The sequence below is a fragment of the Geotrypetes seraphini genome, chromosome 2 (genome assembly GCF_902459505.1).
Source record: "Geotrypetes seraphini chromosome 2, aGeoSer1.1, whole genome shotgun sequence".
In the NCBI taxonomy this organism is placed as follows: Eukaryota; Metazoa; Chordata; class Amphibia; order Gymnophiona; family Dermophiidae; genus Geotrypetes; species Geotrypetes seraphini.
The window spans coordinates 304,540,190-304,555,359 of NC_047085.1; the positions used below are offsets into that span (position 1 = coordinate 304,540,190).

Genomic DNA, 15,170 nt, shown 5'->3' on the forward strand with positions numbered 1-15,170 from the left:
AAATAAAGGCCAGGACTCTGTCTTTATCTTTATCTTTAATCTTATCTATTGTTTTACCTTTTGTCTTTGTTTTGTTCTATTTCTATCATTTAAATTTCTCCAGAATTCTACTGTTCAACGGCTCCCCCTTCTGCTTCTATTCCTTTCTCTCCTCTCTTCTACCTTCCAAAGTATTTAAATCAATGCTGTCTTGTTAAAATGTTTATTTTATTTTTATTTTTCCTCTAACTCTACTTTTCACTTCTCTATTACCCTCCAGGTACTTTAGTTAGATTGTGAGCCTTCGGGACAGTAAGGGAATTTTTCAAGTACCTTTCTTATTTCTAATCTTAATGTATATTTTCTGTAAACCGCTTAGAACCTAACGGATGTAGCGGTATATAAGAAATAAATTACATTACATTACATTACGTTGAGAAGGTCTATTGCAACAGTAGTTAGAGAAAGTAGAGGGTATGGCCTGATGAAGATAGACTGAGTCTGCTGTAGTTAACCAAGTTTCTATGAGAGAGAGAATGTCGGAGAGCTGACGAAGTTTAATCAAATCAGAAAAGAAGTGAAACTTAGTTTTGATGGATCCAGTAGTTAAGAAGTCCCACTTTTAAGTGTACTTGGCTGAACGTTTTGGTCTAGGTTGGCTTGAATAGGGGGGTAAGTGAGATAGGGAGGAAAGTTTGTCTAAGAGGTGATTGTGGAAGCATGAGAGGTCTGCAACCCCCCAAATGACAGGAATGGAGGAGGGCATATCGGGAAAGCAGAAGAGAGGAAGAAAGAGTAACAGGAACAATGGAAGAAATTAAGTCATATTGAACATTAAAGGCCCAAGAAAGAGGTGCACAAAGGAGCACAAACTTCTCTTTATGCATGCGCTTGTGGTGTGAGCTGCTAGTGGTGGTGAAACTAAATCTTTTCTAACCAAGCATCGTTTCCGGAAGTGGGTGAAGCCAAAGTAACAGCTGCCGCTGCTGAGAAGCAGGCAGGCAAGGTACAACAGAGAGACTGAGCATCATTTGCATGAGTGGGCAGAGCCAAAGTGACATCAGCCACCGCATACAAAGCAGCGACTGAGAGGCAGGCAAGATACAGCAGACTCCTAGGGAGGTAAACATGCACATAATTAAACATCTGGGTTTGCTTGTCATGTTGGCATTGTTGCCCTGCTGTCTCTGTCCTTCGTTGGTGTCCCTGGAATAGTTCTCCTCTGTTGAGTCTCCTTACAGGGGCCCTCTCCAGGGGTCCGGGTGTTTCTCTGTTTTATTGCTTTGTATTGTGTGCTCTTTTCAGCCCTTTCTGCTTTCAATAAACATATGTTAAAAAAAAAAATTTAAACAAGATAGCACAGCATTACAAAGCCTGCTGCGCTTTTCATTTGTCAATGAATCTGGTCACAAATTCTGTTCAGAGGACCCATCTCTTTCTTTTGGTCATGGAAAGGCAAAATTGCATCTAAGGCTTTTATGGCCCTTTATTTGCAGGAAGTCGTCATTGTAGGCTGCTTTCAGCAACTGTGGGACAGAGGGAAAGGGATAGGGAGCTGCTTGTTGCAGGTTTCCGGGTCTCGCTGTGTCTTTTGTTGGGTAGAAACCGATATTTCAGCCATCATGCTGTGGCTTTCTTCAGGGTATGTTCTGAAGTCTGCAGTGTGACTTTGGAAATAGTAGTTCACTGACCTGATTGGGAACAGGGCAGTCTACCAATTTGAATTTTGGTGGGAAAGTCAGTTGGTTAGAAATTTGAATTTTGGTGGGAAAGTCCATAGAATGGAAAAGACTCTGGTAGGTTTAAAGATGTTCTCCCCATGTGGAGCTGGTTTAGATGCTTTCTCAGGGTTTCAACATCTGGCATTGTGCTTGTTGCAGATTTTCGGGTCTCGCTGCGTCTGTCAGGTAGAAACTGGGAGCTAGTCCATCTTGGATGGTTGTATTTTTATGTCATTGGATGAATAAAGATTCCTATATTATCAGATACATTGGAGGACACTTTCTTTAGTGCACATCATTCTGATCTGGACAATTCCACTCAAACTTCCATTCCAGTACAGGGCCTCCCAAAATACACTCAGCATGCCTGTGATGACCCTACAGTTTCTAGTGGCTTTTAGAACTGTTTAGTCCTTCTCCGTCTGCCCTCATCATTGGTACAAGATGACACCTTGGAAGATACTTGAGGGATTAGAATCTGCCTGGATGGTAGCTTGCAGACAAGAATATTGGAGTACTGATGGTTGTTTAGGCACCATAGAGGATGACACAGAAACAAATTTTCCCTGTCCCCGTGGGATCTCTCTATAACCTATCCCATTTCTGTGAGCTCTGTCACTATCCTTGCCCCATTCCTGCAAGCTCTGATCTCATCTGCACAAGCCTCATACACTTTAAAATCATAAGTGTTCAAGGCTTGTGCAGTTAAGGCAGAGTTTACAGGAATGGGACAGAACTCTCGGGGACGGGACAGGGGATATTGAGATCCCACAGGAATGGAGACAAATTTGTTCCTGTGTGTTTCCTGCCTCTCTGTTGGTAGGAGATGCATCTTGTTTTGAGGAAAGGAGATTATCCATAAGTAATTTTTCCATTTTAGGTTTTCAGGCATTCTGGTTGCCAGGAATTTTCAGCTCTGAATGTTTGTGAATTATTATTGTCGCTTATCCCTAAAATCCAGGGCTATTTCATTAGCAATATTTGAGTGATGCTTCATTAAACTCAAGGGATAAATCCTAAGACCCTTTTACTTAATTTTCTATATAAGTTCTGCACCCAATATTAGTTGAACTTAATTCCTTTTCTCCTGCTCACAGGAGCTGAATAGTCGCTTGTCAGAAGAAATTGAGAAGCTTCGATCATTCATGGCAAAGCATCATGCCGGCGGTGATGTGTCCCAGAATAGTGACAGAAGCTCCTATGAACTTGAGGCAAGAGAACATTTGGTAGCCATTCAGTGAGCAGTTCTTAGGTCATGAGCAGAGCCAAATCCCCCTAGAATTGATATAACTTGGCTGCTAAAGCATTGTCACAATTTGTGTGTATAGTTTGAAACATTTCTCAGAGTTTTATTGATAAAGGGAACAATGCAATTGTGACACCAAATATGTACTATTGCTTAAGGGTACGACAATGCATGGCACATACTGTAAATACCTACAGTACCTGAATGTTTTGATTGCTTTCAGGCTTGCAAGCGGTATATAAGAGATATTGCAGACCATCTTCTATAATATGGGATCTCTGCTACAATACCACCAGACATTACATATGACATTAGTCTTGTGTTCCAAAGGCTGAAAATATTTGGGGAAAGACATGAATGAACAAAAGTTACAAATCTACAGTGTTTGTTATACTAGCTAACTATGCAAACTGCTGACACATAGTAGCTTAAGCTCTAGGGCAGGGGATCTCAACCCAGTCAACGAGATAACACCCATCCAGTCAGGATACCCACAAAGAACATGCATGAGATACATCTGTATTCAATGGTGATCGTGTATGCAAATGTTATCACACACTTGTGGTTATCCTGAAAACCTGACTGGATGGGTATGTCCTGAGGACTGGATTGAGAACCCCTACTCTAGGCTGTGGGGATTAAATGGTGTGGGGAAGGGGGGTGAAAAGAGAGCATGATTTACTTTATTACAGATCTGGCCCTCAGCTTTGTGCAGTTATGAAATGTCTTGAAGTTGGCATATCCTCCCACCTGGCTCTGTATAGGTACTAGGCAGCCATCAGTGTTTTACTCCCAGTTGATAAGAAGATGGGTAGACGTTTAAACTATGCATGCAGCCTGAAGGTTCTGTTGGGAGCTTGTCTTCCTCTTTGGGGCTGTGATTGTAGCCTGTTAGGTTGGCAGTCTGAGATTCCAAAGCTCTGTCTCCACAAAGAAGTACTTAAACGCTGCTGCTGCTGCTGTTTGGCCAAAGGGCAGACTTTGTACAGCTTGCGGGAGCAGCTCTGAAGTAGCCAGGATATTGCTCTGACAGTATTGGTGTGTTTTTGATTTAGTTTTCTTTTCTCTCTTTTTCTTTTCTCCCCTGTTCTTTTGTGCCTTGCTTTCTCCCTATGGGATTTCCCAGGTCCTGCTGAGAGTGAAGGAGAATGAACTGCAATACCTGAAGCAAGAGGTTGGCTGCCTAAGGGAGGAATTACAGGCTATGCAAAATGTATGTGAGCTGGGACTGAATTCTTTTTGCTTGGGGACTGAAGATGTTTCCTTTGGAGCCAGAGCAAGAAATAGAGATCATAGGAATTGATAACTTATAGAAGGATAAGAAAAGGTAGATTAAGTGAACAGTTGGCTAGAGGTTGACTGAACTTCAGCTTTGGCATTGAAGCATGCCCCAAATTCCTGTGGCAACCATTTTGAGACCAGAACCAGCATGGGCAGGAGCAAGTGGGGATCACTCCTAGCCCCCCTCCCCAGCTGTCGACAACATGGTAGGCCTAGGAGAGGGCTGCTGCCTATGGGTGGGGGAAGGAGTGGGTGATCTTTGGCAAGGAGGGGAATTAGTTTTGTTTTCAGGGCTGAGGATCTCAGTGATCCAGACAGAAATGAACTGGGGAAATTTCTTTAGGACGTTGCAAGTGTATGTTCATGGTGCTAGATCTCAGCCCTGGTTCTAATTGGAAGAGAAGAAACAGCTGGGTTCAAAGAGATGCACCATCTGAGGTTTTTTTGGTTTTTTTTTAGCACAACCTGAGGGGCCTGTGGATTAGCCAGGGATTCTAATGACAGCTGTTAAATGAATTTAGGAAGTTGATAATAGGGATGCATTTTAGGATATGCAGGTAGCATAACATCTGATAGGTATTACAGCTGACATGTCCAAAAAGAATTCTGAACGTGCACAGTTGGTGGTGTGATTTGAATAAGGGATAAAGGAAGCAGAAGGCTGCAGCAAAGCTTTTGTGTTTGGTTTCTGGTTGAGTCTTTGTAGTATGACTGAAATGCAGGCTTTTGTCTTGAGTAGCTGAAACTGTGAGGTGTTAAGTATGCAGGAAGTGATTCTCTGCATCGTGGGACTGGTTGTGAAATCCATTTTCTGAGAGATTTGCAGATGTGTTACCAACATGATAGACCTATTTAAACTGCCCATCAGTCCATCTTAGAATAAAGTGGCACTGTGATTTAAATTTGCTTTTCTCAGTGTTGTTTTCTATGTGCAAGTTGTGATTTGTGTTCTGTTGTGGCAGGATAAACAATATGCATCAAACAAATATAAAGATATCTATGTGGAACTGAAGAACATCAAAACGCGCTCAGAGCGGGAGATAGAACAGCTGAAGGAGCATCTACGACTTGCCATGGCTGCTCTCCAAGAGGAGGCTAAAATGCAGAACAGCATCGCATGATGGTGAGAATGAAGCAGCTGGTGACAATACTGGGATTTTAAATGGAAGTCTTATATTTACTTAGCCTGATTATCAGATTAAAAATGAAATGTCCAGGACTGTAATTCTGATATTCTGCTTGATTTGGTTTTGATCCTCTCAGTTGTGGTTGGTTCCTTTTCAGGATAACTTCTTTCTTTGTTGTCAGTGGCATAACTGGGACCAAGTGGACCCTGGAAGGAAAAACTGAAATAGGATCTCTATAACACTCTCCTAAGCTGGTGGTGGTGATTGGGAGTGGGGATAGTGAGTAAGAACCCTTTCAGAGCTCCAGTAAGCAAACACATTCCAGACCTATATAGAAAAACTGTCACAGTAATAGAAATTGAAATTAAGGATATCGGAGATATCATTTTCCAAAGCTGACATATGTAAGAAAACTACAAGGCAAGCAGTCTACTACATCCAATATGGAGGAGGAAGAAGAAGTAGTAGACCTTAGAATCAGAGTCTTTGAATGTACATACAAAGTTCTAGAGGTTAAAAACTGATACCCAGTATAGCCATATTTCTCCATACACAGGCTGTGTCAGGGCAATGAAACTACAATCATAGAAATAACAAAAACAAATATTGTACACTACTTAAAGTTAAAACCAATTCTCTAGGTATCATCAATGGCTTCTTGCCAAATTCCAACTAAATTCCTTCTAATGTAATGTAATTTCATGGAAATGTCCAACTTTCTTCCAATGTATCTTCCTGGAAATGTCCAGCTGTCTTCCAATGTAATGTAACTTCCTGGAAATGCCCAGTTATCTTCCAATGTAATCCGCTTAGAACCGCAAGGTACAAGCGGAATAGAAATCTGTAATGTAATGTAATGTAAAACACCAGAGAAATCACATAAAAAAGCATAGAAAACTAGGTGACACTCAAATACATTTTAAACAAAAATATTCTGTGTTAAATAATAAATGGATCAACAAGCCAAAGTAAGTAAAAACAGGGATGACTTACCCAGTGATGTAAAAATTGCAAACTTCACCAACTGGCATGCACTAGTAAAAAAAATAAATAGCTCCAAGTAAGACTGTGTTCACTTAACAACCACAACTGGTTAAAAAAAAAAGGTAAGACGGTAAAAGAAAAGCATAAAACAGAGCAGGTTTGCAAAACAAACCAGTAAAAGTCAACTCACATTTCCTCTCTTGGGTCAAAATATTCAGACAAGCTTGTTGTGACAACCAAACTTGCCTGTTTCAGTGATGCATCACAGTGCATATGCAGTACAATGAAAAGCAAAAAAGTGTGTCTTTGCCTTTAAGTCACTGTATGGGGATTTGCCCCATTATATGTATACACACTTTCAATGGCTTCAGGGACTAGAGAGGAAGAAATTTTTATTAGGTTTTCCTTCTATTGAATCTGTAAGTTCTTGTACAATCGCACTTTATTCCGGGACCAGTGGGTTATTTCCTTCTACCCACCAGGACTTTGTAGGAAGCCTCCAAACTTCAGAGACTTAAACCCCTCCCCCTCGTACCTCATCACTATCATTAGTTCTGTAAACATCAGTCTTTAGGCTGTAGGAGCTTATTTTTCCTGCTCGTGTTTATTTTTGTGTAATTTCAGTATTTTGCGTTCACGGTTTTCGCCCTTGTGCTGTGGAGGTTTCCTGCAGGGGGACATCCTTGACTGCAGGAGATCACAAACCTTTGGGAAAAGTCTGCTTCTAAGGCAGGGGTGTCAAAGTCCCTCCTCCTTTGAGATCTATTAGCATATAATGAAAGCAGTGCTTGCAAATAGATCTCATGCATATTCATTGGGGAAATCTTGAAAACCCGACTGGATTGCTGCCCTCGAGGAGGGACTTTGACACCCCTGTTCTAGGGGGTTCCCTGCTTGTCAGTAAACCCCCTGGATAGCCTGCACGTCTGATTGGGGCTCAGGGATCATTCCCTTGGGAGCTTGCTCACCCCAGGTTTGTCTGCTAGTAGGTCGAGCACAGGTTGCTTGGTTCCATGGAGGTGTACCCGGGATCAGAGCCAGACTGCGTTCCTCCGCCAAGTGTGCTGCGCAGCGTGTCCGAAGATGGCGGAAGTGACTGGCTGTGGAAGTCAGGCCGGTGGAGCAGTCAGAGTTCAGCTTGGACATGCTCAGGTTTTCGTTGTGGTATCTGGAAGTCAGCAGCGAGTTTCTCTTCTCTGATCACCTGTGTGTTCTCTCGGATCCTGCCCACAAGGGTAGGCCTGCTTCTAAGGCCACCATTTCCAGGTGGATCCATATGGCCGTTTCCACAGCTTACATGGCGGCCGTAAAGAAGCCTCCCCTCATTCTACCAGAAGTGTTTTCTTTGCAAATGTTCACCAATTGCTCACAATACAAATTCCCTAAATAAAAAAAGTTTGTTAATCAATTTGTACCTTTGCTTAATCTTTTGTAAACCGCATAGAACTTCACGGTACTGCGGTATATAAACTTATTATTATTATTAATTTCTGAAACGTAGAAAAGTTAGATTCTTGTCTTAGTGGAAGAGAATTCCATATAGATGCTCCTTGATAAGACTATATAAATTTCACAATAATAATCCATCGAAAGATTAGATTCTTTCCTTTGCTAATCTTCTTTCTCGCAAATCCACACTTTATTCCGGGTTGTAGGAAGCCTAAAATTTCAGAAACTTAAACTCCTCCCCCTCATGCCTCATCACTGTCACTGGTTCTGTAAACGTCAGTAGCAAAGCAGCCAGGAACATCTGTAGAGGATAAGAACAAGAGAGAGAGTAACGAGGACACTCCCCAACAAGTAAGTGTGCTCTGCTCACAATTATAAATGCAAAACAGCAACAAGTAAACATAATTGAATCAGGATATCAAACATTAGCAACCTGAACTATAACAGTTCTATAAGTAGAAACAGCATGCACAGACAGAAGGGGGTGCCCTAACTAGGGACCCCCCCAAACTGAGTGTGAAACCCAAACAGATGGCACTATAAAGGCTGATTAGAAAACAGAAATCCAGTGTACCAGTACTTGAAATCGGTGAATCAGGAAAATACAGGGTGGGTTTCCAGAATAAAGTGTGGATTTACAGGAAAGATTAGGGAACCTAATCTTTCATTCTTGTACAATCCCACTTTATTCTTGGACCAGTGGGACATAACAGAATAGTCCCAGAGAATTAGAGTGGGACTGTTGAGCCCGCATCCTGCTTGGCCGCCAAGTCGAGCATGTAAAACTTATAGATTTTATGGAATTCCTGTCGATTATTCACCTGTCTTTTCATTAGCTGCTTTTAAATCAAGTTGGTAAAAAGCAGTCTATAAATTTATTTTATTGTATTGTAATATTTTTGCTAATATAAATCCTAGAGGTGCTGTCGTGAGTCCTGAGATGTTCTCAAATTCATGTGACTTAAAACTGCATCAAAAAATACTTTATAACTGCTTGAAAATAGCTTAAAATCAGGTAAAATGTACTGGAATGTATGGAGACCAGCTCCATGCGCTCCAATAATGTCCATACTTGCCCCTTAATTGGAAATCACTCAAAACATACAGTAAATAATGAATCCTGTATTGTCATAAAACAAATAATGTAACAATAGAACAGGATGAAAAAAACCCCATGGAAGCCCTGAATATACCCTAGAGGAAAGGAGGGACAGGGGGGATATGATTCAGACGTTCAAATACTTGAAGATTATTAACGTAGAACAAAATCTTTTCCAGAGAAAGGAATAGGGTAAAACCAGAGGACATAATTTGAGGTTGAGGGGTGGCAGATTCAAGAGTAATGTTAGGAAATTCTAGAGAGTGGTGGATGCCTGGAATGTGCTCCCGAGAGAGGTGGTGGAGAAGAAAACGGTGACTGAGTTCAAAGAAGCGTGGAATGAACACAGAGAATCTAGAATCAGAAAATAATATTAAATATTGAACTAAGGCCCGTACTGGGGCAGACTTGCACGGTCTGTGTCTGTATATGGCCGTTTGGGGGAGGATGGGCTGGAGAGGGCTTCAATGGCTGGGAGGGCTGGAGTAGATTTTGACAGAGATTTTGGCAGTTGGAACCCATGTACAGTAACAGGTAGAGCTTTGGATTCTTGCCCAGAAATAGCTCAGAAGAAATTGAATCAGGTTGGGCAGACTGGATGGACCATTCAGGTCTTTATCTGCCGTCATCTACTATGTTACTATGTATCGCTAAAAGATTATAAAGACCAATAGAAATACTGTAAACAATAAGGAATCTCTTAAAACTGCAACCACTCCAAAATGTATACTTAAATGAGGTGACTATGCACAGACAAGGAGAACTTTTGAGTGTGCTGGAACCGCCGTAACATTGTGCAGATAAGTTAATTTGATTTATTTCTTTGAGCATTTGTTCTTACTGATTTGCACACAATGTAAACAGTTGGGGAGTGTAATGTGGCAATGATGGTCCCGTTGTAACTCTGGGGTCCAGGATATAAAGGATCTAAGGACTTTATGCTAGGTCTTACTATATATATTTTATCCCAGGACAAGCAGGCAGCATATTCTCTACCTGTGGGTGATGTCGCCAATGGAGCCCCCTAGCGGACGTTTTCGAAGCAGACTTGCTTGAAGACCTTCAGGCTTGCGATTGGCCCGCGCATGCATCTCCTCAGCGTGTCCTCAGTTCAATGTTTTCCGCGGAGCCAGAAGCACTGCTCCCTTGCTGCGTGCAATTTCGTTGTCCCTCTTGCACCGTGGCTTTCTTTATTATTTTTGTTTAAGTCGCTGTGCTCGCGTCTTTATTATTTTCATTTTTTCAGTTTGTGTATTTTCTGGTCCTCCTCTGGCTGTACTTTTTCTTATGTCCCGGCCTCATTCCGGTTTTAAAAACTGTACTCAGTGTAACCGGGTTATCTCCATCACCGACCCCCAACGTTGGTGTGTTGAATGCCTGGGTGCAGAGCACCGCACTGAGTCGTGACCCTGTTATGTGACTCTACAACCACGAGCTCTTCGTCGAAGGGTGGCCAAAATTCTCCAACTCTTTGGCCCCATGGATCCTGCGGGGCAGGCCTCGAGCTCGGCCTCGGCACCCTCGTTGGGCGCCTCGGCCTCAGCTCCCATGTTGGGTGCTTCGGTCTCGAAGTCCCTGTCGGCCTCGAAGGCTCCGGCCTCAGCGTCTACTACTCCGGCTTCGGGTAAGTCTCTTCTTTCCTCCTCAGGTGTGCCAGCAAAGAAGCCTTCCTCTGAGTCTCATGTCAATGCCGCCTCATCGGCACCTTCGAGACATCACTCTAAGCGTGCCTCCTCACATAGGGAATACTCTTCCTTGAGGTCGCCCCCGAAGGAGCGCACTGCTGCACCTCCGACCCACCTTCCTTTGGTCTCGGTGCCTATGTTCGAGGACATGCTTAAGGCTATCATTACCACACAGCTTTTCTCTGTGGTGAGCTAACTAGTCCCGACCTCGACGCCTGTGGCCTCGGTCTCAACCCAGTCGCAGTCTGACCTGCCTGAGCGTCCCCTCGTTTCTTGAGGCATCACCCGCAAGACTCGTCGGGTTCCCTCGAGCGATTCTTCCTCCCCTGAGGCGCCGAGTACTTTTCGGGGGTCCAGGCTGGGGGCCCGTGTTTCCCCCATTGCTAGGGCGAGGCTTGCCTCTTCTAAAAAACCCCGGTCTTCCCCGCCCGGTCGGGGCAGGTCTCCGACCTCGAGACCGTCTACACACACGCTTGTCCTCGAATTGGACTCTAGTGTTTGTTCCCCATTGAGGAGCTTGCCGGCTTCTAAGGGGCCTGCTTCGAAACCTGTTGGGGATTTTTCCCATGCCCCATCCTCTCCGACTTCCATCGAGGAAATCTGTAAATCTGCCTCTTGGTCCTCGGTTCATACGTTCACTTCGCACTACTGTCTGCAGGCTTTCTCCAGGCGTGACGGCCGCTTCGGCCAGTCTGTTTTGCAGCATTTGTTCTCCTAAATTGCCAACTTTCCCTCCATCCCGTTATGGTTAGCTTGGAGGTCACCCACATGTAGAGAATATGCTGCCTGCTTGTCCTGGGATAAAGCACAGTTACTTACCATAACAGGTGTTATCCAGGGACAGCAGGCAGATATTCTCGCAACCCACCTACCTCCCCGTGGTTGGCTTCTTTGCTTGCTATCTGAACTGAGGACACGCTGAGGAGACACATGCTCTAGGCAGGGCGGGAGGGGCATGCGCACATGCGCAGGCCAATCACAAGCCTGAAGGTCTTTGAGTAAGTCTGCTTGCGAAAACGTCTGCTAGGGGGCTCCGTTGGTGAAGTCACCCACATGTAGAGAATATCTGCCTGCTGAACCTGGATAACACCTGTTACGGCTTTTTGTATATACCATATGTGCTTTACTTTCAATAAAGTGGTGGTTCTCACAATTGGTCTGTCGTTCCCATCCCCACTCCTTTTCTGTAATCCTGTTGTAACCCTTGCCAGTCTGTAGCATTTAAGTTATGAGTCTGAATGAATCACAATATTATAAATATATATTTTTGCATTAACTGTTGAGCTTGTGTTTTTTGCAGTAGTAGTCAAGCATTTATTATTTAAACTCCTCGTTTTTGGTGGTATGCATATTTATTTGGGATATCTTGAAATCCCAACTGGCAGGTTTAAGAACCACACAGACATACAGTCTTTCATAATTTTACCTTATTTCCACCCCCCACACCCCCCCATTCCCTGGCTGAATAAATTTTTCACGTACTCTTAAGGTGTAATGGATGCTGTGTGAAGGCAAAACAGGTCCTGCAGTTCTAGCGCTTCAGCAGGACTAGATGGAGTGGATTCTGTACGCAGTCCTGAATTAACAGCTTGCTGTCTGCTTATTTCCAGGTGCTTGATCACGCCTGGAGAGACTCTCCAGGGGCTCCTGAGAACTGCCTCCCCCTACCCCAGTGATCTAGGGGGTCATGTTTTGTCAGCCTGCAGCTGTTTACAGCAGGAGCAGTGAGGGAACGCATCGAGAATGAAATAACTGAGCACAACTTTTCTACCATGCACCACTTGCACCTTTTTTCAGGATTTTATATGGAAAATGTGTGGGCTCCCCCAGAGACCATTTTGAAATTAACCCTTGGAACATTTAAACTTTTTTTTTTCCAGAGGTGTCTGAATTTACCTCTTTGGGTTTGAGACTGTTTTCAAACTGGGTTTTTGGTTTTGTTTAATGGGCTCCCCACCCTTTTTCTATGTTATTGGGTTGAGGATAACTGTAGGACATATCCTCCAGCAGCCACCTTCTCTTGGTTGACCCATGATGAGGTCAGATCTTGTGAATTAATAGGGAGCATTTTTATATTCTCCTGTGTGAAATGAGTGCCTTTATTGTCTTAAGATTGTGGTAATGGTGGAGGACAAGGGGTTGGGTTGGGTTGGACTGTGTTTTTATATTTATTTCCAATTTATTGCTTCAGCTAAACTGAGGCTTTTTATTACTGGACAGTTGTACACTTATTTTAACATTAATATTATCACCCATGACCCTGATGAGAAATAAGCTATCCTGTCAAAAAAAGAGAAGCTTAACATGCAAGTTTCTAGAAATTTTCATCTGTCTGCATCCATATCTTTTGTATGAATTAACCGATTTTACAGTCAAGACAGCGTTAAGTATGCTTAGCACAGCCATATCTTGCAGTCCCAGTTAGCCCAAGTAAGAGGCCAGCCAGATAGCAAACCATGCTAATAATACATTTGTTTTATAGGCAGGTGGTGATGCAATCTTACTTTGGGTAAGAACCTGCAAAATAGAATAAGCTGTGTGTGAGGTCTGCCACCTTGCAAGCACACCTTAGTTTTTAAAGTGGTCTTTCTCTATATGGTTCTGTACAGAGATTCTGAAGGCAGTACTGCTTTCCCTTCTGTGCAGCTTGATGCTTTGGAATCAAGATGTAAAACATTTAGCTGGTATGCAAGTCCTTTGGCATCTGTGTTGTACTTGTCACTAGTGACACCATGCAAATGGGTATGTGCACTGATGTGCTAAATCAGTCTGTACAGGCAGTGATTACATTTGTCATCACTTGTTGATGCTCTTTTGGGAGCTTGGTTTCACAAGCAGAGATCCGTTTTGGTTAAATCTGTGGTCTGAGAGTGCATGCCTTATGTGAAGGTTTTGATGCAAGTTGAATAGAATTTGGCTTGCATATTATTGCAGGGTGCATAGTTGATCAGTGATGGTTTCTGCGTAGGAGACTTAAAATATGCTTCTGGTGGCCTGTGAATTAGGCATTCAGTCCTGCCCCTCCTCCTTCTCCCAGTCATATACATAAGGCAGAGGATTGCCATTTTTTTGATATTTGATTGCTGGAACACAAATGAGTGACTACTTCACCTTACCAACTGTTAAACCACACAGACTTCTATAATTTAATAAAATTATAAATATTCAAAACAAATTCTGCTCCCATTTTTTTTTTTTTTTTAATGTATTGTCAACTAGGCTTGTTACACAGACCCTTTTACTGGGTAAGGAGCTGGTTGTGAACAATGAATGCATCTTTCTATTATAATCTTTTTTTGTACTTCTTCCAGGTGATCCTGATTTAGCTACTGTCATATGCTAGCCTCGATGGACCATAACCCAGTACAGTCAAACTTCGGTTTATGAGTGCACCGGTTTGCGAGTGTTTTGCAAGACAAGCAAAACATTTGCAAAATCGGCGCCTCGGAAACTGAACTTGACTCAATTTACGAGTGCCCTCCCCCCCCCCCCGTGATCTGGCATCCCCCCTCGTGATCCAGCACCCCCTCTGCCGCGATCTGGCATCCCCCACGCACCCACCCACCCAAACACATTGGCTTACCCCCATCTGGCACCAGCACATGTCGGTGCCTGAAGATCTGCTGTCTTCCTTTTGCTGGGCCTTGAGCATTTGCGCATGCTCAAGGTTTTCTAATCTCACTCTCTCCGAGATTCTCGGAGGTCTCCAAGAATCTCGGAGAGTGAGACTAGAATGCCTTGAGCATGCGTAGATGCTCAAGGCCCAGCAAAAGGAAGACAGCAGATCTTCAGGCACTGGCAAATGCTGGTGCCGGTGCCAGATGGGGGTAAGCCAATGTGTTTGGGTGGGTGGGTGCGTGGGAGATGCCAGATCGCGGCAGGGATGCCGGATCGCGGGGGGGGGGGGGGAAACGTATCAAGCGAGTTTCCCTTAGTTCCTATGGGGAAACTCGCTTTGATATACGAGTACTTTGATTTACGAGCATGCTTCTGGAACGAATTATGCTCGTAAACCAAGGTTCCACTGTATATCATTATGTAGCACATGGCTGGCTTAAACTTGTTCTGATTTTCTATATTTAAAAATGTTAAGTTCCACTTAAAACATGTATTCTACATTTTATGTCAATCAAGGAGTTGACCCGGAGAGATCCACAGATGAAACAGAAGTGCAAAGCAAAATAACTGTGGAGGCCAATGTTGCTGATGTAGACTTTCTTAATATAGAAGAGTCAATAAAAAATATCCACATTGTGATAGTGAAGAAGACCCAACAAGGTCTGTGTTTCGACCTAATAGTCTTCCTCAGGGGTCCCAGTGTGGTCTCTTCTGGAGTATGTGGTTGAGAAACTACACCCGAGTGTAGCCAGAGGAAAGTTATCATTCTATGCTCAGCTGTAGTTTCTCATATCCACATACTCCAGAAGAGACCACACCGGGATCCTTGAGGAAGACTATTGGGTCGAAACACGGACCGTGTTGGGTCCTCTTCACTACCTCAATTGTCAATGTTTATTGACTCATCTTTATCAGCAACATCGGCCTCCACAGTTTATTTTGCTTTTTTCTACATTTTATGTACCATCACACCACAATGCT

General features: G+C 43.3%; 1 protein-coding gene across 1 annotated transcript in view; it reads left to right on the top strand.

Moving 5' to 3' along the window:
* Positions 1-13,746, top strand: part of TRIOBP (TRIO and F-actin binding protein) — a 287,725-nt gene extending 273,979 nt beyond the window's left edge. Inside the window, exons 24-27 of the mRNA XM_033929925.1 lie at positions 2,798-2,911; positions 4,073-4,159; positions 5,190-5,350; positions 12,182-13,746. Of these exons, the coding sequence (XP_033785816.1) occupies positions 2,798-2,911; positions 4,073-4,159; positions 5,190-5,348 (360 nt within the window). The 3' untranslated portion in view covers positions 5,349-5,350; positions 12,182-13,746. The remainder of the gene's footprint in view (positions 1-2,797; positions 2,912-4,072; positions 4,160-5,189; positions 5,351-12,181) is intronic.
* Positions 13,747-15,170: the final 1,424 nt, after the last annotated feature.